This window comes from Pelmatolapia mariae, linkage group LG18 (assembly GCF_036321145.2).
Source record: "Pelmatolapia mariae isolate MD_Pm_ZW linkage group LG18, Pm_UMD_F_2, whole genome shotgun sequence".
NCBI classification, from domain to species: Eukaryota; Metazoa; Chordata; class Actinopteri; order Cichliformes; family Cichlidae; genus Pelmatolapia; species Pelmatolapia mariae.
Window position 1 is genome coordinate 9,365,413 of NC_086243.1, and position 23,582 is coordinate 9,388,994.

At 39.1% G+C, this 23,582-nt stretch overlaps 3 protein-coding genes across 5 annotated transcripts in view; 1 reads left to right on the forward strand and 2 right to left on the reverse strand.

Moving 5' to 3' along the window:
* The first annotated feature begins 1,186 nt into the window (after positions 1-1,186).
* Positions 1,187-8,429, forward strand: c8a (complement component 8, alpha polypeptide). The gene is made up of 11 exons (XM_063462710.1): positions 1,187-1,296; positions 1,420-1,513; positions 1,848-1,995; positions 2,143-2,290; positions 3,875-4,064; positions 4,137-4,319; positions 5,850-6,090; positions 6,188-6,319; positions 6,465-6,622; positions 6,801-7,026; positions 8,278-8,429. Exons 1-11 carry the CDS (start codon positions 1,187-1,189, stop codon positions 8,427-8,429), a joined length of 1,782 nt encoding a protein of 593 aa, XP_063318780.1.
* A 1,338-nt stretch (positions 8,430-9,767) lies between these two features.
* c8b (complement component 8, beta polypeptide) lies at positions 9,768-16,754 on the reverse strand. The gene is made up of 12 exons (XM_065469552.1): positions 16,672-16,754; positions 16,243-16,390; positions 15,002-15,149; positions 14,063-14,204; positions 13,786-13,918; positions 12,244-12,441; positions 11,842-12,082; positions 11,505-11,633; positions 11,256-11,419; positions 10,434-10,587; positions 10,079-10,150; positions 9,768-9,955 (listed from the first exon to the last, which is right to left on the reverse strand). The coding sequence occupies exons 1-12, from the start codon at positions 16,752-16,754 to the stop codon at positions 9,801-9,803; spliced, it is 1,767 nt and encodes a 588-aa protein (XP_065325624.1). The 3' UTR covers positions 9,768-9,800.
* A 1,762-nt stretch (positions 16,755-18,516) lies between these two features.
* Positions 18,517-23,582, reverse strand: part of dab1b (DAB adaptor protein 1b) — a 50,487-nt gene continuing 45,421 nt past the window's right edge. For all 3 annotated transcript variants that reach the window (XM_063461424.1, XM_063461421.1, XM_063461423.1), the window contains 4 exons: positions 22,068-22,706; positions 21,070-21,197; positions 20,560-20,644; positions 18,517-20,210 (listed from right to left, as the gene is read on the reverse strand). In XM_063461424.1, the coding sequence (XP_063317494.1) occupies positions 20,573-20,644; positions 21,070-21,197; positions 22,068-22,706 (839 nt within the window). In that variant the 3' untranslated portion in view covers positions 18,517-20,210; positions 20,560-20,572. The remainder of the gene's footprint in view (positions 20,211-20,559; positions 20,645-21,069; positions 21,198-22,067; positions 22,707-23,582) is intronic.

Genomic DNA, 23,582 nt, shown 5'->3' on the forward strand with positions numbered 1-23,582 from the left:
TTAATTTCTCTGGTTTAAGCTTTCTTTCTTTTCTTTTCTTTTCAAAAAAACAAAACTACACCCTTTTGGTAATTGCGAGGCTTTTTTTTCACAAGTCACAAGGGTTTTAAATGACCAGCCATTTAAAACCCAAGTGTTTGTTGGTTAATTAAGATGCTACTGAACAGATTAAGCCTTCATATATTGTTTTAATCAATAATAGATGTAGAAAATTTAAGACATCTATGTTTCTCAAAAGCGATCAAAAGAAAAACTGCTATCACTGTGAGCACCGAAACGACTTTCATATATTTAACTGGGTTGGTCGTAAAAATGATACATTTGTTATTTCAAAAGTATTTTTTACCCAGTTCTGTCAGTTAATCAAGTAAGCCATACTCATGTGTTAGAAAGAGTAAAGCAGCAGCAGCACATTAGCAGAAAGAAAAGCAATACAAGTAAATTAGCTTTCTATTCAACTGCCCTTTAGCTAATTAAACCTGCTTTAAAAGCCTTGTAACTTTACCTCTTCCATTGTAGCTTCTGTCTGTCATCACTGTTAAGGACCGAGCATTTGAAAAACGGTTTCAATTTTAATACCGAGACGCTGTTTACTTTTTTTTTTTAAACAGCGACCTAACAGCTTTGGTTAATCACGGTGAAGGCTAAAACAAACAATTTGAAAGAGCCGCTGAATGACGCACCTGCGTGCTGCACTCGACCTGCGTGCGCGTTCACGTTTCCTTGATCAACGAATCAGGAGCGTCGAAGGCGCAACGTGTGTGGATAGGGAATTATTTTGATAATGATAACTAATTTTCCACTTACAGTTTTTAATTTTAACGCTTCTTCTTTTGTCCATATCAACCTCTCACCTCTCCAAGAAGATTCATGAAATTCGGTGAGGTATCGGAAAATTTCATTACATATCATAATTTAAATAAATGGATATCAACATTGCACACAGTGAAGGTTCAGTTTCACATTTGTAAAGTGTGTCATAGAAAAAGTTTGTAATAGATGATTTAAAAAAGGCAGAGAAAAACTTTCCTAACTGTTGTAATCGCATGTGTTTACTCTTGATCAATCATTTACTGTGGCTGATCAAGACAACAGTGTCAAGAGTCCCCTCAGGACCCCTTCAGGATCACAATATCTGATTTGTGATGTGGCTCTGAGTCTTTAGGAATCGCTGTTTATTTTCACTATGGGGACATTCGTTCGTTTACTCCTTGGTTTATGCACACTGCATCTGTTTGTCAGTTCTGACACAATTGTTGACGCATCCAGGACGCCATGGACAACAGCTAAAAACAGGTACAGTATTTTTCACCTCACCACTTCTTGCATTTACACCTTAATAGCTTTTATTTATCATATCCCATGCACAATGGGATTTACAAATGGAACTAAGATAATAATAATAATTATGTGGGTCAGGAGAGCCAGAGCTGTGAACAAACCGACACCTATCGACTGTAGACTGGGGAGCTGGTCACCTTGGACACCATGTGACTCCTGCACAGACAAAAAGGTGATTATGCTTTTTTTCACTAAACATTTAAATATGATTAATGTTGTTCACAGTGTTTGGTATGGCTGGCTTGTGCAATACTTCGCTACTGCAACTTTCTTCCAAACACTGACATTTCACAGTTTGTTTTGCAAAGTAACTCAGATCACATCAGGAGAGTCAATAAAGTGGGCCGTGGCTGTACTCTGTCCTCGATGTTCCTGGAAGCTCTCTTATAACTTTATAACTCATCAATAAATATCAAATGTTGTACAATTTTAATTTTACGATTCTTCTACTATGAGCATGAATGGATGAATTCAGAGAATTTAACTCATTTTGAACTTGGTTTTAGTTCAGTTTCCGATACTTAGAGAAACCTTCACAGTTTGGTGGGACTGAGTGTATTGATATACTCTGGAGGAGGGAGATGTGTCCCACATCAACCACGCCGTGTCTGGTCCCAGATTACTGTGAAGAGAGCTTCACCTGCAAAGAAACAGGTAAGGACCATCTACGACCATTCAGGCAACAAATGCTGAAGGTGATTTCTCTATGTCTTTTCACTAACATGCATGGCATGCTGCAAGCATTTGTGTGTCAGGAAGTCAATTCTGATAAATGTGCGTCCTTACTTACTTTGTTTCTAGGGCGTTGCATCAGCCGTTCGCTTCAATGTAATGGAGAGTCAGACTGTGATGATTTTTCTGATGAGGATGGATGTGAAAATTTTAACCAGAGAAACGACAAGTGTTCCACCCTCATACCGATCCCTGGTGCGGAGCGTGGCACGCAAGGGTAAATAATGTGAGGTGATGAATGCACATGCACATGTAGTTTACATCACCTATGGAAAGTTGTATAATATGGGACTTCATTAGCAGTCAGTGGCATCTCAGTGGCTACAGCCATCTTTTATATTGTCTATTGTTATGCCTCGAAACCTGCATACCGCTGTGACCCTGGTGAAAGCCACCTTTCAGTATTGTTTGGCCTGCTTGTGGCCTAAGATTTAAATGATTAAAATGCATTTATAAGGTTTTTTTGGTGCATAAATGTAAAAAAAATAGGTAATTTTAGCTCATTGCTAGGTGGTTGCCAGGCAACATGACACTGTACAATTTATAATTCACCCTTTATGGCTATAAATGTGGTAAATTGTGGTAAAATAAAAATAATGTCATGTTTTTACAAAATATTCTAGGTGCATAAATGCGAAAAACTACCCAGCAACATTTTACCCATGCTGCTGGGTAGTTGCTAGGCAACACGATGAAGCATAATATCTGCTATTGATTAAAACCTCAGGGGCCTAATTTCTACCTGTGCGCCAAGTTTGGTGACTCAACTCCTGATTGTGTAGGACGAGTTGGTGGCCAAAGAAACAAACACGCAAACAGAAAGTTTCTGTATTATACTAAGATTTTTATTTATTTTTTTAATCACAACCAGTAGCTTGAGGAAAATTGTCACTCTAAAGTTTTCCTTCCTTTTTGTTTTGGATGAAGATGTGGATTACCATTCACTGAACCATTAGTTATTCAATTATCTGTAAACTAATTAAAGAAAAAAGAAAAAACACATGCGATGCATATCAGAAACTGACATTTTGCCTTCAAAGTAAAAGTTGCACCTTTTGAAGTTGCTATAAAATAGGACCTAAAATATAACAGCAAGTAAAAAGATTGTTAGCAGATTCTTTGAGTGTGTATTTTAAAAAAAGAACTCAGTTTTGCCACCTCAAGTCATAATATATTTTGTGTGAATAATAAAATGCAAAGCTGTTTCAAGACCTTATAAATAAAATAACTGCATTAAAATGACCCTGCCACAATAAAAGCATTTTTTGCTTTTTTTATGAAGGAGTTGTCAAACAATGTCAGCAAAAAAGAAAAGACATATCTTTTACTTTGATCTAAAATTGTGACTATTTTACTCCGCCATCCCTTTTTTTCTACTTATCCATTTCAGGGTCACAGGGGCGCTAGAGCTTCTCCTAGCAGTCATAGGATGAGAAGCAAGGTATACATAACATAGAGAGATAGACAGCCATTCACATTCCCACTTGTGGACAATAAACCTATCCCATACTCTGGACTGTGAGAGGAAGCTGGAGCACCCAGAGAGAACCTATGCTGGCATGGATGACATGCAAACAGAAACTTCTGCCTGAATTTTAACCCAGGACCTTCTTGCTGGCAGGCACCCCTGTGACCCCCCCAAAACAAAATACTTTGCTCCAGAAACAGTTTTAGCTGCAAAATGCCGGTCCAATTGCACCTTTGATATGCATTCATATCACACTATTTCTTTGTCTTGAAAAAAGGATAGATCTGTATCTAAATGTAATTTCTTAATTTGCACTGTTCTTCTTTCTTGTAGCTATAGTGTTTTAAGTGGAGAATTAATGGATCATGTACTTGACCCAAGATATTTTGGAGGAGAGTGTGAATATGTCTATAATGGCGAATGGAGAAAATTCACGTATGATGCATTCTGCGAGAACCTGCACTACAATGAAGATGAAAAAAACTACAGAAAACCATACAACTACCATACTTACCATTTTATGGTACTGTAATGTTCTGATTTTTTGTTTTATTTTATTCTACAAAAATATTTTAACGTATCTAACCTGTTACAGGCCCAAGCATCATCAAAGGGCTCTTCTGGATATTTTGATGACATGGTGAGCCTGCTGAAAGCAAGGAAAACAATGTCATCGTCCAACGGTGGCTTCACAGTTGGAATCTACCATGTGGAAGTGGGACTGAGTGGCAGCAGTGAAAAATCATTTCTCAATAACATAACACAGTTTAAAAGCCAGGTATATTCTTTTCACCCGAATATTAAAATGTTTTAAATGAAAACAATTACTGTTGATATTGTTGTTGTGTTAAAATATATTAATGTTAATTATTTGAAATCACTGCTAATTCGTTTTTAATTTAGCATTAAATAATTTAGAGTTAAATAGCTTATTTCTAGCTACTGAGGCTACCAGCAAATAATTAACCTATGGCTAACTAGATTGTTTATAAGAGGTCACATTCAATCCAACTGGCTTGAGCTAGCTAGCTCAACAGGTGCCTTACGCTAAGAACTTTTAAGCTACCTAGCATTAGCTTCAGTGATCAAACAAGAATATTGTCAGCAAGATTGTACAGTACTGTGTGGAACTATTGAGCTCCTCTTCATTTCTATATATTTTGGTATTAAAATGGTAAATATGTCAACTGAATGTATACAATTCAAATCAGTCTGAAAGTCAAGATTTGGTATGACTACCATTTGCTCTTTAACATAGTCTAAACTCTCTAAGCAAGATGTCTTTGAGTAGTTTTCAGGAATAGTTCCAGGCTTCTGGAAGGACGTTCAAAGGAAAATGGTCAAAATTATCCCACACTGCTTCAGTGATGTTAACGTTCAGGCAGGCATCCCGTCAGGATTCTGGTTTTTAATGGACCAAAGTAGTTTGGGCTGAGCCTCATAATTACAGAAGCACACGCATGTACAAATTAAGAAAACAATTCAAAAGCTATCATTATTATTTTTGGCTGTGAACTGTGAAGACCAAAGTAAGCGTTCCATTCATTTAAATGTGAGATCCAAAGTGTAATTAAGGAAATGTCATCTTATTCATATGGTTTCTGTCATATTGGTGAGACAAAGCAAGAAAAAAAAAGAGACTGAGTGGTACACTCTTTAAACCATGAAATTGTTACTTAGGTCAATGTGAAACTGTCTCTTGTGACTGGTCAGAATTCACATATGTTATTATGTTATGTTATATTAAGACTGTGTGTTTGGGATCATTGTCATGCTGAACAATGAACCTGTTACCAATCAGATGCTTCCCAGATGGTATTGTGTGGTAGCTCAAAATATGATGGTACTTGTCTGTGTTCATAATTCCATCATTTTCAACAAGATCCAAATGGATCTAGTGAAGATGCATCTTTCAGCTCTGCGTATTTTGCTGGATTTTTCTATTTCTTGGGAAGATAACTTTCAGACATTGTTCATCTGTGTAGTTTTTTCTTTCTTTTTTTTAACCTGAAACTTCTTCCTCCAGTTTTTTTATTTTTTTAAGGACACACTGAAAAAGTTATCAACTAAAAGCACTTTGGCAATCACCTGATTAGTAAAAAAAAAAAAACCAACAACACTATTTTATGTTCAACCAAAAGGTTCAATGGAGCACCTTGGGTTCAAGTCTGGCCCAGACCCCTTTGCCACACAAACAAAATTTAAAGAACTGAAGGGTGGCACACTTTGTTTCTTTGTATATTTGTTGTTTCACATTCAAAGTGCAAAATCTAGTTGTTATATTGGTTTTTGTTTTTTCCCCCCTCAGGATTTAGGTTTCATTCGGCTTAATTCAGAAGTGCAAACCGCTCGCTTCAAGATGAGAACTAATAAGCTGATGCTTCATGAAGATTTCTATGTTTCACTCATGGAGCTCCCAGAGGAATACGACTTTGGGATGTACTCTCGCTTCTTCAACACATTTGGCACCCACTATATCACAGAGGGAACCATGGGGGGAACCCTGGAACATGTCGTGATTGTCAACAAAACAACACTGAGAAACTTAAGTACTGGAGTTTTCCATTTTGTAATCAGAGTGCCCTACCACATTATCACATGTGATGTAAAGTAACCCTTGTTTTGTCTTTTCCCCAACGTTTACAGATATTAATGCTGATGAAGCTGGTTCATGCTTTGGTGCCTCGTTTGGTTTGAGTATTCCAGTCGGCAGCAGTGCAGCAATAGAGCCCAAGCTGTCAGGGCAATTATGCAATAAAGGCGGACATTTCAGTGAAGGTGAAAAATGGAAATTCTGTCTTTATCTAAATTAGCTAGTTAAATTCTTAATAAAATGCAATTTTGTATTTGCTTTATTTGTAACTTTTCCATTTCTTATAAAAACAGGGTTAAAGTTTCTTTTGATTTGTTTTTGTACGCGCAGATAGAAGAGGTAGTTCAGCTATTATTCAGGACGTTGTCACAAAAGTAAGCGGAGGAATCACAGACAGCAGCGCTGGTTTGAGGGCCATCAGGAACCCTGACATGTACCGGAAGTGGGGGTTATCTCTTAAATATAACCCAACACTCATTGATTATGAGGTAACTCAGTAAAAATAAGTAAAATTATGTATGAATCAAGATGAATTATATATCTTGCTCTTCAACAAATGTTATAAATCTGAGTGTCATTTATCTCAACACACTGCTGACATCTTCTTGTAATGAACTTTCCTCTTTCTTCTCGTCCTGTCTCTGTCCCACATGCCCTGTAAACTAGATCATGCCTATTCATGAGCTTGTACGTATCAGCACAGCTGCTGACCACGTAGGTGACAGACTGGCCAACTTGCAGCGAGCCTTTGATGAGTATCTGCAGCAGTTTGACCCGTGCCGCTGTGCCCCCTGCAGCAACAATGGGATTCCTGTCCTCTCAGGCACTTCTTGTAATTGCATCTGTAGCTCAGGCTACCAGGGGTACGCCTGCGAAAACACCAACCGAAGAGGTGAGAAGAAGAAACAGAAACAAGCTGAACATGTTCAAATCACACACAGTATTTCAAAAAACATATTAGAAACAAGTAAAGATACAACTGTGACAAATATTGTAGTCGTAATTTTTTAACATTCAGCAGACAAGCTTCACTTGTATATGACCAGTGTTGGTCAAGTAACTTGAAAATAGTAATTAGTTACTAATTACGGATTACTTTTTCGAGAACGTAATCCTGTTACTTTACTGATTACTTATTTTCAAAAGTAATTAGTTACTTCATTACCTAGTTACTTTTTTAAAAACATGGTAATAAAGCAACAGACCTTTCAGCCCAATTCTATTTTCTGAATAATCCATCATATAAAACTGAATCAAATGAAAAAGTCTCTTTTAAATCCTTGTTTTATTAGTTTGAATCTTTTAACTTTATACACATTGCATCAAAAATTAAATTATATATAACATTCTTTGATTTGAAGGAATTTGTTTAACATTTAAACCAATTTTCTGCATATTCCATGATATAAAATAATTTTTTGTGTTTACACTCACTCTTTCAAATAGATGCAAGTAAAACACGGCAAAAAATAAATAAAATCAAAGATTTAGTAGCACTAAGTCCTGTTGCTCCTGAATCTATTTTCACCTGTTTAGCAGGAGAAACAAACACAAACAAAGGACTAGAACAGCAACCTGGGCATTGTAGAAATTAATTCGATAAACTAAACTGAAACTAGAACATAAATGAATAACAAAATACAATAAAACTTAAACACTGGGTCACACGACCCAGTACCGTGACTGTTGTGTGGCTCCATGGTGTAGTGGTTAACACATTCACCTTAAATCCAAAAGCTCCCCGGTTCCAGAAGGGAAGGAAACACAAACCCTGCCTCAGGAGGATCACAAGCTAATGTGCTCTTAGTGCCAGTCATCAAGCCCAGTTAGATGGCAGGGTTGTGTCAGGAAGAGCATCTGGCACGCAATCTTTGCCAAATCAAAATATGTGGGTCCATCTGCTGTAGTGGCCCCTTGGAAAAAAAGGGAGCGGCTCCTCTTTACTGCAGACTGTTGCCTTTTGTAGCCCAAAGCAACATAATAGCTGAGCTAGAGTGAACCGATTGCGGTGATAGTTCTCCACTGATTCAACATTCATATTCAAATAGTCATCTAATCTGTTTTTAGTGAAACTCAAAAATTGAGCTGTTAATGGATCTACACCCTACAGTTCATAATCAACACCTTTAATTTTTATCAACAGAAACCAAGGCAGATGGATCGTGGTCCTGCTGGGGGGCCTGGTCACCCTGTACATCGAGGAGGAAGACCAGGACAAGAGTGTGTAATAATCCTCCACCTCAGAATGGCGGAGCCACCTGCTTGGGCTCTGCTTCTCAGACTTGGCCCTGTTAAACACAAGTTTCTTTCAGATTGCTGAGTGAAGATGTGTTAACTACTTAGTGAGCATTTTTTGTATTCCTTTGTAAACATTGGAGTGCTCACAAATAAAAGAGAAAATTGGAATTTCTGTATTTCCGAATAAATATATGTTTACGCAGATTTTGTGTCCAGTCCTTGTACCCGAGCATTTTCACAGGAAGGCTTTATTGTTTGCTGAGCCACTTAACACTGACCTATGAGTCATTTAAGCAAAAAAAGACGCCTAACTCAAGGGATGAAACGTTATTAAAATTTAGGATGAAAGAACAAATTTTAAATGATAAATTAGGCACCCTACTGTTACTGGCAGCCTGTCACAAAAACATTTAATTTGTTCTCTTTTCTTTTGTTTAATTTTTTTTCAATTTGATGAAGAATATCAAAGACAACACAAGTTGACAGGCATAAAATGGTATTTTTGCACCAACAAGCTGATTCCCAAAATTGCCATAGCTTGCCACAGTGTGCAGTGTGTCAATAAAAAATTAGAGGAAACTAGACAAGTGGAGGAAAAATGAAAAAGTAACTTGCCTGAAAGACTATCTACAGCAAATGAAAAGTATCTGAAAGACATGCCATTTGATCCTCGCCAATGAGAAATGGTTGTTACCACTGTCCAAACTCTGTTTTTGCCTTACATACTGTATTTATTATGATCCTTTCATATGTTTCAATAAACCTCTGCACCTATTTTCCACTGTGGGGTGTTTTTTGGCTCAGGAGGTAGAAGCAGATCATCTACCAAATGGAAGGATGGGGGTTTGATCCTGAGCTGCTCCAGCCTGCATGCCAAAGTATCCTTGGACAAAATGCTGAACCCCAAATTATTTCAAATGGTTCCATTTGAGTGTTAATGTTTGTGAGTGTTAGACGTAGAGAAAAGTGCTTTCATGAATCGATGAATGAGACATGTTGTAAAAGGCTCTTTGAGTGCTCAAGTAGGGTAAAAATAAATAAATAAATATATTTTTATTTTTTAAAAGCACTTTATAAGAAGCAGTCCATTTACCACTTCTCTCCTTGTCTTTTGCCCTCCACTGCAGAATGACCACGCACCCCAGCACCTCCGGCTGCACAGTACTGTACTTTATGTGACAGTTTTGTGAATTACTTTAAATCTGACGGTCGAATCGTGTTAACAGAAGCTAAGTATCTGAAATAAAGACGAGACCTAGAATCAAGACATAATCCATTGGGGTTAACATTTTTTTAATACTTGCATAGGGAGATGAAGCATTGTCAAGGAGAATCATCATGTCACATGGGACAGTCAAATACAAGACAAATGTACCAGACACTGAACATCTCTTTTATAAATCTTTATGGCATCTTTGACAGGGGATTTTAAAAGCAGGCAGTAGACTCCTGCTGCAGTCCTGTGCATGCCATGCCTCCATTGCTGGGTAGAGGGTTGCTGCACTGTCGACTCCTCATCTTTTGCCCTCCGCTGCAGGATGACCACGCACCCCAGCAGCTCCAGTTGCCATCAATGGCTATTTCTGTCAGAACGGATCATAACATACCTCATATCAGTGTCTCAGCACAATTATTGGACATAAATAAAACAAATAAAACACTGTTACCAGATTATTATTATTATTATTATTTAAAGTTGTCTTAACCTTTTTTCCTATTAGTGATCTCACAGGCGCTTCCAGTATAGCCAACAGGACACACACAGTCACACTTTGTACCTGTTAAGAAGGAAAAAAGATATTTCCTTCACTGTCACTATTTGCCAGCTGAAACTTAAACAAAACACTAGAAAAATGGGATTGTAATAAGATATGTTGCAATTACTTCTTGAGTCTTTGATGAAAGACACATTCTTATTAAATCAAAGTAAAGCTATCATAAGTAGCTTATGATACAAAGTAGTGTATTGAGCTTTCTGTGAATAAATGATGGAGATGGAACAAAGGAATCACTCCATGTTAATAGCTGTTGCTCAACAACAACAACTATCCTCTGGGTTACCTTTCAGAACAGCCACTCCATTGTTGCGACAGGGAGCACACCGGCACGGACTAGCCTCTGCCAGGTACTCTGACAGGGCTCTCTTCAGGTTTCTTTTCAGGATAGCATGATGGGAAAAGTCTCTGGAGGTCACCAGCTCATAGAGTGGCCGTGTCTAATAAGACATAAATACTGTTTTAAATCCAGGATCTTTTTACTGTCCAAATAAAATTCTCTCCTTTTTTTGTATTGAGCTTACTGGGAAGCTCCACAAGTGCTGAAACCTGACTGCGCTGCAGCAAAGCAGCCTATTTGTCTTTGGCACACTTGCTATTTGGCACCAGTTTGTGTTTGCTCTTGCCATTGATCAGCTCAGTTTGTACTTTGACTCTGTGTGATTGTGCCAGTGCTTGTCATGCATCAATTACTGAGGTCAGATGCCGTGTGGATAATTCCATCACATTTTTGAGCTGAAGCTGAGAAATATTTAAAAAAATGAACAAAATTAAGTATTTACTGCATTCATGTAAAAAAAAATATAGGCGAAAACAAACACACCAATTGTAGAGTATTATGTGTGAGACTCCAGCATGTAGCACAGCCAAAATAGAAGCAATAGACAGAAAAACTGCAATAGGCCTAGGCTGCTGGGGGGTTCCCAGGCTGGCTGCCCTTCCTGAGCCAGGCTCTTCCTTGCTTATAAAAGTTCATCTGATTGTTGTTGTTTTCTCAGTGTAATTTTAATATCATCCCCTTACAATAGAAAGACCACTGAGGCATCTGTTACTGTGATTTGGTGCTATATAAATAAAATTTAATTGAACTGAAATGAACTGAACTCACCGTTTGGCGAATGAAGTCGGGGTTGAACCGCACACCTTCACCCCATAGCCTCATTAGTTCAGGGGTGGGAAGCTTCTTGGACAACAAAGCAGAGACGGATTCGCTACTTCCACCTCTTACAATAGCAACAAAGTCTTCCACCTCACTGTCAGTCCCTTTCTCCTCTGGAAAGAGACAAATTACTTACTTAAGCTTATCTGCTCAATGTAAGACAGACTGACAGAACTATGATCAAACAGGAGACCCCACCTCCCATCTCGTTCAGCAGGCCATCACAGGATCCCCCCTGAAACCCCACTGATACATAGACACCGTATATGTTTGCGCCAACCTTTAAACCTGCCTGTACGCAGTTCTTGTAGTCTTCTAAAGAATATTCTGGGATAAAGAGAAAAAAACACTCAGAGACTGTTTATTTCACCAAATAAAGCAAAGACTAGTTCAAACAGTCTTAAAGTGTTGACAGCTTATTTCTAGGAATTTCATGATCTGATCAAAATAACGGTCTAGGATTTCTTGTCATGTCATCTAAATATGGAAACAACTGACTGAGCATGCCTAACTAAAGCTTATTGAGGACTCCTACCTGTCTTTGCAAGCTTCTCTTTGTCCAAAATAATGGTGTACTCATAGTCTCCTCCGAGGGCAGCCTCGGTGACATAGTGGGTGCCATAGTCCCTGTAAATCTGCCTGTATTCCCCATAATCATAAGTCTGCGGCAGGGAGCGTAAGCGCCGCAGAAACTCGGGGTGTAGCATTAAATCATCCGGCTTCAGCATGTACTGGGCCAACTCCAGCTCTGCCCTGGCCCTCACAAAGCTGTTTGTCTGGGCATCAGAGAATGCAGGTCAAAGTTACCACAATGCCTACTGTGTTAAGAATACAACATACATTTTGAATATGTGGATATTTGAAAACAGAGTGAGAGGTTCAAGGTGACGTAAAGAGATCTACACGCATTAAAAAACCCCAAAACATGACACCTCACCTTCCCAGAGGCACTGCGAATTTTCTTAACTGACTTGCTGTATTTGTTATCATTGTAGTTGAAGCCAAACTCGAAAATTCCTGGAATGCCAAAGCCGAAGGAAACAACGGTTTTGCTCGTGCGCTCCTTCATGGTGTAGTCCATGTAGTCGGAGTAGGATTCAAAAGCCTGCAGGCTAAAATCATAGGAGCCTCTCGTCTGTGGACAGAAAAACCATTTAAATGTTATGTGTGAAAACTAAATGTTAATGGATAATTAGTCATATTAAGTGTGAACTGGCCTTTCTGTTCACCCCCATTGAGGTGTTAGCTCAAAAACAAGACAACAAAGGGAATAGAGTAGAAAACCCTATTTTAAAGTTTTCAAAAATGGTGTGACAAGAGGTTCACAAGAGCTGTAATCTGTCCCCATACTTTCAAAAATATGCACCCCTGTGGCACAACCCCAAAATTAAAAAAGGTAAACAAACAATTTACTGGCCACAATGGCACAAAAAAGTGATTTAAATGAAGAGAACACGCTCATGTCTTTTAACGATCTGACAGTAAAGTTTAATTTGGAAGGACCCGGCCATTTCTGGCAATATTTGCAAATTAGAGATTGTTTGAAAGATAAAATAAAGCTGTCTCAGGAGACAAATCTTATAGAGAATTTCCTTTTACTTACACCCTTACTTACAAAAAGATCTGGATTGTTGCTTTGATAAGGGAACATGGGATTCAATCATCTCTGAAAATGGGTTTTACATAAGGGAAGCTAGAGGCAAATTTATCCAATATAAAATTCTCAACAGGTACTATTACACACAGATGCGACTTTATAAAATTAGTAAAGATGACTTGTGTTGGAAGTGCATAAAAAGCAAAGGGTAAGCTAGTGCATGCTATGTGGGAATGTCCACTGGTCTCCCCAATATGGGAAAATGTTTTAAAATATATGGAGGGCTGGGTGAAATTTAAGTTTCCTAGATCACCAAGACTGTGCCTATTGGGGGACAGAGGCGAGGTGCCAGAGCTAGAAAAAGCAGGCTTCAGTGTTAAACACTGGGCTTGTGACCTGTGATCGTCTTATTTTAACACTTTGGGAAGAGCCTCGGACCCTAACCCTGAAAAGGTGGAAGGAGAGAATGACTGAAAATGCAGCATGTGAGAAAATGCTGGGAAGACTGAGCAGCAAAACAGAGACTGTAACAGAATAATGGGACAGTTTTTGTTTTTATGGGTCTACAGCATGATGATAATATGAGATATGGTCTGAATTAAGTGTTTTGTGTGAGCAATTGTTTATTTATAATCACCCCAACATTTAAAGAAACATGTCTGTTTCTTTAAATGTTCAAAAATAATAAAAACTTAAAACAAATAGTCATATTAAGAGTACTTTGAACACAGATGATACTGCAATGATATAACAATGGCATAGCAACATGGCAACATGGCAACAATTTTGTTTTAAAACTTCAATAAACCATTAATAAATGAATTCGTTTATGAATACTAGACCACAATACTGGACAGAAGTGTGTTTGTCTGCTTTTTTCACCTGAAAGGTATACTGTTGTAAGTTGTAGGGCTTCCTGAATCTGACATCCTGGATGTAGTGGGGCAGGCAGCTGCCTGCATAGTATCTGTTATCAAGCACCACTCCTTCCAGGTTACTGTTCAAGATGTTTATTCTGAAAGAACAGCAATAATTCTAACTGTGCATGGATTGGATTTAGAAGAGTAACATGCTTGGATAGATAAAAAGTACATAAAACACAAATAATAACAATAATTTGGACTTGCACAAGAGACAGACTAGTGGAAACATAGCTCACCCTTTGGCAAGGTTTTCAATTCCCCAGTACTCCTCAGCCTCCTGCCTGCAGGGCTTGGGAACCTTCCTGCAGCCATTTTCATCTGACATGTCCCCACAGTCATCCTCCCCATTACACTGCAGAGTTCTAGGAATACAGCGACCTGACAGAGAGTAGAGGAATATATGGTGTTAAAACACGACTTCTTTCCAGACAGGCAGTGTGCAGAATAAGTATGTTTGCAGAACTGGATCCATTTTGCAAAATTATCTGTAACATAAAATCAAAAAATTTGTTTCAAAAGTGGATCTTTACTTTCAAGTGAAGAGTTAGATAAGAATAAGATGAAGAGTTGATTTGATTCTCAACATGTCTCAGTGTCAAGTGGTGGTCATCAGTTTGCTAAGCTTAGGGAATAAAGCAAGTTGGACTCTGTTCCAAATAAAGAATCTTGACTCCAGAAAGTCACAACTTATTCCCAAAATGTAATCTCTCCAGTGAATCCTGGGTCTTCCCTGGGGCCTCTTCCCAGAACACCTCACCTAGGAGGCACTCAGGACGTATCCTGATTAGATGTCTCAACCACCTCAACTGGCTCCTTGCATCCTGGAGGACTAGCCGCTCTTTTTCAAGACCCTGCTGACCCACCCACTGTCACCCTTTGGAGGATGCTCATTTGTGCTGCAATCTTGTTCTTCTAGTCACTCAGAAAATAGATCAATCAGTAAAATTTAAGTTGTATCTAGGTTTCACAGTCAAAAATTTTGTTTAAAATTAGATAATTTAAGATTATATAGTGGCTGAACCCAGTAAAAGTAAAATTGCTAGATAATTTGAAATTTTCTGACTGGAAAGAAGATTTGATTATATCAAACACATAACAGTAACGTCCATGCAATGTTCTTAAACATTGAAAAACTACTGCTGTGTGGTTTCTATTCCGACTAGTGTTGGAGTTACCTGTTTGGGTGCAGAGGTAGCCCTCACAGAGAGGAACACTGTCACAAGTGTAGCGGGCTGGAACATTACAGGCCTCCTCCTCCCTGGCATGGGAATTGCACTGTTCCCCTCCAAACTGAGAATGCTGCTCCACTTTAGCATAGCGATACTGTGATGTTGCGGGTCACAGAAACACAAGAGATTTTGCCAGTATCCAATAACGGCGGCCTGAAAACTGCTCCCGGGGAGCTATCAGCTGAAATCACATTAGCGGACTCTTTCCACTTTGTCATGTCAAGGTTATTAATCCCTTTACTTGTAAAGTGGATAAAATAGAGCACTGAAGTATATCAGCTGAGTCCTTCACCAGACACTGAGCTCTCAGCTTTCACAAAAACAGGTCACAAGTGTCAAAATGTAGAATGCTCCAGATTTAGCTCTCAATCCTAGCCCCATAGGAATGATTCATCCAGTCTAAACTACGCTAAATTAAGCTAATCTGACTGTGGAAATGTAACATTTGATTTAAGAAGTTTATCTGGCTAGTAATTCTGTGGGTTAGATCAACTAAAAATAGTATTGCTTAATTTCTGAGTTTGAGATGAAAGATTTTGTTTTAACTTTTGATATTTTAGGAAGTATATTTTATTTGCCTTTTGCCAAAAATTCCCATTGAAACTCTGCTAAGATAGCTCGCAGGCTAATTTAGCATTTTATATTTAGCATAATTTAGCAGATTTATTTTTAAAATATATAGGTCTTCTAGGCAAATTCTACATTTGGACTAAACCAGGCAAGCCATTTCCACTGTAGATGATCTACTATTAGCCGACTGCTGCCTGAAGCTTCATAATCATGGTTCAGACTTGAGAATAGTACGCTCTGCTCATCTACTTTCAAACAAATTCTTTTAAATAGTCTTTAATACCTCTTTTTGTTTGCCCTATCTCTAAAGCAGTCTACAATGAACCAATGACCAACCATTGTTGGGGGTAAATTCACATCAGGCTGAATCAGAGGCTGTTCCACATTCTTGGACTAACAATGACTGTATTTTTTTCTAATTTTTTATTAAAGCATTGCATTCAGACTAAAGTTCTGCTTGTATTAGGCCACTGGTCAGCTGCTCTGTGAGGCAGCACACGCTTTGCTTATGCACAGCTGCATGAATCAGATTGTCTGATGAGATCCAGTCATATTTCTGCAGATTTTACCGTATGTTCTTGTTGATTTAACTAACATCTCATAGCCATTATACTTACTTTCTTCTTTTGACAGATGTCACAACGTGACCATGCGCTCCACTCTGACAAAATGCAATCCACTGGGTGAATTACCACTGGGTCACCCACTGACCGGGCTTGACGACTGCTAGGGTCTTCATTGCTTCCTGTGGCCACTGCAACGTTACTGTTACATGCAGATTAAAAACCCACATCAAAACAAATAGAGCAATGCGGCACTGGGAGCAAAGGTCATGTGTTTTTTTCAAAAGCATCTGATCAAAATATAATAGCTTGTGAAAGGAATACAGATTTAAGTGTCAAATGAGGTGTTTCTAAACTTCCTAGTTTGTCAGCTGGTCTTTGACAGATAAATAGTTACAACAATTAATTCCTGTGGAACCTACTCAGCAAATGAAAAATACGCTTATCAATTCATTGCAGTTAAAAAAAAAATAAATCTCCTACCTTAGCAACACCAAACTCAAAGTAACGTGGAGTAGACAACTGTGCAAATTGATTGCACTGCTCTGTATCACCACAGAAAGCATGTTTGTGTGTTGTGACTGACTGTGAATGAGGAGAAGACACTCTGCTCTCTATGTAAACACAGCCTGATCAATAATGGACTGTATATGAACTCACTGCTGCCATTAAAGTCAGACGTGGAGCTGGAATACTGCAGGCATTCAGGGCCACAAAGCCAGTGTTATGGTGTTGTCTGTGTGGCTGGGACACATACCTCAAGTTTACTTAAACATTATAGAATTTGCAGAGCTTGCAGGTTAGGTCAGCCCAAAATATATGGATGTATTTTTAGTTTTCATAAACCTTAGTCTGTATAATCTGTAGGAATCAATGAATCTGGATGCCTATAAAGTATTTCCTATTCAAACACATTAAAATATGCCAGTGGTGAAATATCAAGAGTTTGTAATGAAGAAAATTCCAGCAAAGTCATTTGAATCATGTTTCCCTACGTGTGACCTTTAAGCTTTATTTATCTTGACTAGTTTGCGGGATTTCACAGAATGACACAACCACAGGAGTCAGCTGTACTTAGTGAAAAGCAATGAAAGTAATGAAACTGCCATTACTCACACTGAGTCTGCAACGGCTGCTTTGTCATGTTATACATTCAAAATTTAGGCTTCTGCTTTGTAAAGATAGTAGTGGTAGAAGCTAAGTCATACACAGACATTTAAGTACAGTACTAAAGTACATACACTCCTGTGCAAAAGTCTTGAGCCACCCCTAATTTCTTTCTATTTTGTTTTGAAGGAGCCAGATTTTGTTGTAATGTTTTAAAGTGGTCTTGAGCGATAGTTCTCCAGGCTTTCCAAAGGTCTTTCAAAGTTCTTCTTCTTTCTCCTCATTTTCAGTCCAGTCCATGTTTCTGGCCATTTTTACAGGAATGTTTTCTGTTTGTTTGTTGAGCCACTAACACTGACCTATTACTCATTCAAACTGGGCTAGAATAACAGGACCTAACAAATTAAATTGTGTCTTTAGACATTTTCTTACATTGGTTACTTTTCCACTTATTTTCAGTCCTGTCTATGTACCTGATAATTTTCACATTAGTGGCTTTGTTGTCGTCGTCGTCGTTGTTGTCGTTGTTGTTGTTGTTAAACCACTTAAGACTGACCTATGGATATTTCAAGCATTAGAAGGCACCTAACAAGGAATAAAACCAGTGTTGTGTCCACACATAACCAATAACCAATGCATTTAAATGACATTTTGTTCCCATTTCTTTAGTTGCATCTATGAAAAATGCCAAAGTACAGTTTTACAGACATACTTTTGCACCAATAAGAAGCAGCAAAAAATGGCACATCTTAGCTTAGCATGGTGTGCAGTGTGTCATTCAAAAATTTGAGGAAACTGGACAAATAGAAGACAGAAGAAAGTGACGAACAGTATCTGAAAGTCACGCTGGGGGAAAAATCCCAGAAAGACCCGACACAGGTCATGACAGACGCGTCTGAATCTTCAGCTGATCTATTTACTGTTCACTGAATTTTAATCAGAAATGGCCTCAGTGGGAGGGTGGCTGTCAGGAAGCCACTATTAACGAAGGGAAACAAGGAGAAAAAACTCGGATACACCAAACTGCACAATAGCAACTTTTTGATTTGTCACTAAAACAGTCACCACTTTTCGAAAAGCAGATGACAATGAGTTTTTTGCAGTTTCGGCAAAAGGTTTTCCCCTCTAAAATTCTTGCTTAAATGTGGATAAATCTGTAAAAATCTGGAGATGTAGTTTTTCATACACACACACTAATAAAAAAAACAGCAGAGGCAAAGGTGGGAATCACATGGTATTTTATTTGTGACTGAACAGTGGCATGGGTACAGTGTATGGGGGAAGTCATAGACGTACAAAAGTCCTTTTTTTTTTCCTTTTTCATGACAATTCTTAATTCCATAAATAAAATTTACAAAATATTTTGGGACTATTTCTCATTTTTCTTACACAAGCAGGGGTACAGTTACCATTTGTTTTTGTAAGTCTAGCAGTTAATAGTGATATCTCTATTGTTCATATTATATAAAGTTGCCTGTCTTTTCAACCATCTTACTTCAGTGGAGCAGACCTACAGTATGCCTAAGTGCTTTGTCACAACAATGACCTGCTTACTGTATACACCGACAAATGAAAGAGAAAACAATAAAAGATGATAAAAAGAAACCTGATAAGGCATCGGAACGCTATCGACCGTCTCCGAGCTTGGCGTGATCGAGCCACGTCAGTGCAGGATGAGTTGATTCTGCTCGCCTATTAAACCAGAGATACGGTTAGATGACAGGCAAAGTGTAAACAACGTGACCTCAGTTGGAAATGTCAAATATCTAAAAAGCAAAGCGTCCTATCACTACAACAAAAAAGAAAAAGCAGTTGTTGTTTCGGCCCCGTCGCTTGTGTCATTTTTCAAGTTCAAAATGAGCAAAAACTGGGTCTAGTAGGTTTTTTTAATTTTATTTTTAATGACAATGTAACACAGATTCACAGTTCATTTCTCACTAACTGAACAGAAGACAGTTTTTGAAATTTAAAAAAAGAAAAGAAAAAGGCGAAACAAATGTCCAGATGTCAAAAAAAAAAGAAAAAAAAAGAAGAAGGAGGTGCTGGTAGGGCATTGTTTGAGAGAAACACAGGTAGTTGGCATCCAAGAGGCAGAGAGCTATCTTATGGCACAGAGGCTCGGGTGTGGGGGAGTGGGAAGATTCTTATTTACAAAATAGATGTTTGGCAAATCTTGATTTCCATGCTGATGCCTCAGAGTCATGTGGATATCTGCAGTGACTCAGCGTCATCAACCGAGAATTCACAGCTTATAAAATAAAAACAAAAATGAAATAACCTTTCTTTTTTTTAAAATTTGTTGCAGGCCTAGAAGGAAGCTGCGGAGATCAGCTCTGCTCACAGCCGAGTCCGCTGAACCCACGTTAGGTCTGTTCATGCAAATGGCTGAGTCGGTGGAGCGACGCTATGAGAACATTTGGCAAATCTTCCTGCTGTGCACAGTGTTTGCTGGTGGCAGCTGACGAACTTGAAGGTCAACCACATCCAGTAGGACGCTGCTCCTCTCTCTTTTCCAAAAAATAATTTGCATCATCAGTGTAACCATGTTGTTTTTTTCTTTTGTCTTTTACATCATTGCAGATATAAAGTCATTAATCCAGAACAGGAGGACGCAATCACCTCCTGTTGTCAGTTTCGGTCAAAGATAAAAGGTCACTTCCTGGTTGAAAGGTCAATTGATTGGACGATGAAGCCAAAGTCTGGAGTACAGTACAGTACAGTTAGTGGCCTCTGGAGGAAAGCAGATCCTAGGATAGCCAGCTATTACATAACTGCCAAAATATCCTTTAAAGGTTGAAAAAAAAACCCAGCAGTCTGTGTTTCAGGCTGTGAGATGCTGCTGCTCACAGTCGCTCATCTCTCTTTTCTTCTTTTTCTCGTGAGCTCATGTTTCGGCCTTTAGAGCTTCCATCACCCTAAAAGACAAACAGCAATAATTTCAAAATCACTTAGCAGCACTAGTGCTGTTACAACTCTCGTCACAAGGTGGCAACATTGTGCCTTCCTTATTTCTGGGACAAGGCAGAGTGCTGGAGGACAGAAACAGAATTTAAACCAAGGCCCTTTCTCAACTGGCCACTCATTCACACGGAAAAAGGAGATATACTGACAGGTGAAAATACAAGGATAATAAAAGAGACAGCGAGAGGGAAGAGCAGGATGAAAGGAGCTGGGGAGAGAGGACCCAAATGCAACAATGTGAAGACAGCTGATATTTAACTGAGAAAATCAGAGAAAGAAGGAAACCATGAAATACCAACTCACTGTCTGATGTTCTCTAGCTGTCTTCCTGTGGACATGTCTGATCCTGTGGAGGATCAGCAGCTTCACTGGGCACAACGGCAGAGCCCTGAGAGAGAAAACACAATAAAATTTCTCCTTTAGACGTGACGTGTTTGTCAAGATCAGGCGATCCTCAGCTTGTTAAACCTCCTGCACTTCCCCCGAAAAACAGGAAAACATTTAGGAAAGTGACATCGAGTTTAATTACCTTGAAATTTTTGCCTTATTATACATGATCTAATCAAAGCACTTAAATCATTTTTGACCTTTCGTGTTTAATTGACTTGACATTTTTCTAGAAAAAAGGTTAAACTCCCATCGAATTTGGCCATAATAATCACGACATTCTAATCTGCGTAATTACATGTTACATAATTGAGAATAGGTCACCCATGTGGCAGTAATGGATTGTAGCATCATGCTAGTCAGCTGTTCTATGAAAAATCTATGAATCTAAATGACTGACATGACCCCCAGAGGGGCCGTCCTCACCGATTGTTCCTCCTTAGCGTTGCTGGAGTTGCCCTCAGGGTCAACAGGGGAGTGATCTGTGGGTGGGTCACTGCCTTGGGAAGGGGGGCAGTCTGAAGATGAGTTCTGCTGTGGGGCTGGAGTGGATGCTAAGGAAAAGAACATAATCATAAAGATGAAAGAAAAATATTCACAGAACACAGTAAAAGGACTTTTAGATGGATTTTGTGCTAATCTACTCTGTGAGTATTCTGGCACCGTGGCTGGTAGCATGGATGTGCTTATAGGGAAGCAGTAAGTTTAAAACTATGACCTTTATTGCTTGTCATCACCTATCCTTTTTATCTAATGTACTTGACATTCTATAAAACAAAGGACAACCCTCTTCTTAAGGTTAACAGAGTTTTTCGGTTAAAGCTGTAAAGACACAGGGCAAGATGTACAGACACGCTAGTAGTTTTGTGACATTATGTAGGCTATATAAAACTGAGGTGAATGCTAATGTCTGCATGCTAATATATTAGCTTTTTGATTTTTAGTAGGTGTACAGCAATGTTAGTGTGCTAACATTTGCTCATTAGCCCAGTTGCTAATTGCTAATTAATTAGCTAACTAAGTAGCTAATTGCTAATTAGCCTGGGTGTTGATTTGTACCACAGTGAATATAAAACATGTACAAGTGTTTTGTAAATTTTGGTCATACTAAGTTACAAAATGTGCAATTATATGTGGTATTTTCATTGATTAATGACTTGCGAATGACAAGTCCTTAGCTAATGTTAGCCAAGTCGTTGCACACGCCTGGTGGATTTAGACAATACTTCTATTCAGTCACTCTCTATGGAGGAATATCTGCACAGAACTAAATCAAACATTTGTAAGCCCACTGTTGTCCAAAGTGTTGACCTTTTTCAAAAGGGGATTGAGAAGATGAAAAAATGCGTTGAGCTAGTCATATAAAGTGGCACAGATGCTGGTTTGAGTAATTATATAGAAGGTAAATAATAAAAAACACTTACGAGACTCAGTAGACGGTGAAGTCGATGTACCTGGGCTCAGAGTCATCCTAGAGAGATCAAGGTCGCTACAGCTCCCTTCTTCTTCCTGGGTCGCAGCAGCTGGAGGTGGCAGGAGCTGACTGCAGGCCAGTGTGTCCGGTACACTCATGAGGCCTGGGGTGCCGCACCTGCTCACCCCTGCTGATACAGCACCAGGTTCTACTGATACAGCTGCTCCTGATGTGGAAGGACCCTCACCTGCATCTGAGTCGAAGCCTTCTTTACCCAGGCTGAGTTGCTTCTGGAGCAGGGTGGGGTCGGCCGTATGCTGGGGGCTGGTGATGGCTGAGGACGGGGCTGATAGGTCGCAGGCCTGGGGGCACATTGTGGTTATGGGTACTAAGCCCTGGAGCATGGCGGCCGGGATGGCGTGGCCCCCCACGCCCACTGTCTGGGCCGGCATGTAGGCTGCCATAGCTGCCCACTGCTGCTGTGTAGCAGGGAAAATGTTGGCCTGGCTCCAGATGACCGGCTGACCACTGGGGAGGACCTGAGCCACCTGCAGAGGTGCCTGCACAGGGAAGGCCAGAGTCTGAGCCTGGGCGGGAAATGGCTGCTGAGCCCACTGTGCTGCCTGCACAGGGCCCATGGTCATATAACCTGAAACAGCAACAAGAGTGACAGAGAAAAGAAAAGGAAGCGATTAAAGGTCTCCGTGGTTACCAATTCAGTGCACATTATTAAAATGACAGATACTCATCTATAAATACTTCCAATCTTTAAAAATGAGCTATTTAATTCTGAACATAAGCAGAAGAGATGCACTTGAGGAGATCATTCTTTTTACAGTCTTAGATTCAGCACAGGGACTTTTCTTGTCGACCTCATTTTGACACTATAATCTTTCCAAATCATATTTTTGTCACATTTATGCTATTATTTGTGATAGTACAGTCACAAACTTGTTTGAAAATGGTTTACTGCTGTAGTGCTCCAAGTCATCAGAATGACTTAAATTTCATTTTTCCTTCTTACTCTTTAAATCTTACTGTGAATGAAACCAAGTCAAAGTCGGACAGATGGCTGGCTATAAATGGATATTAGGGAACATACAGGGGTACAATCAATGTACAATCCAGTTGGAAACCAGTGCTGCACATGTAGTATAAATAAGAACTACAACAATGTTCCTGCATGAGGCCTGCTGACTTCATATTATACGCGCTGTTATCATAGACAGACACACTGAAAAGAATGATTGTGAAGGTTGTTGTTTCTTGCATCTAAAAGGATGTTTGCTCTTCAGCGAGCTGCTGTTTTAAATGATATATCTTTTTTTCTTCAGTTTTTTACAATGCCAGTTGTTTCAGTAAAGTATGCAAAATCACTGTAGCGGTCCTTCAAGTAACACCACTTTGCTGTATCTCGTCACAGGTTTACAGCCTAATTAAACTGCATCTCAGTGTGCGGTCCCTAAATTCGCTCGCTGCTAAATCTTGGCAAGATTTTTCATGAACTGAACATCAAAGACCCACG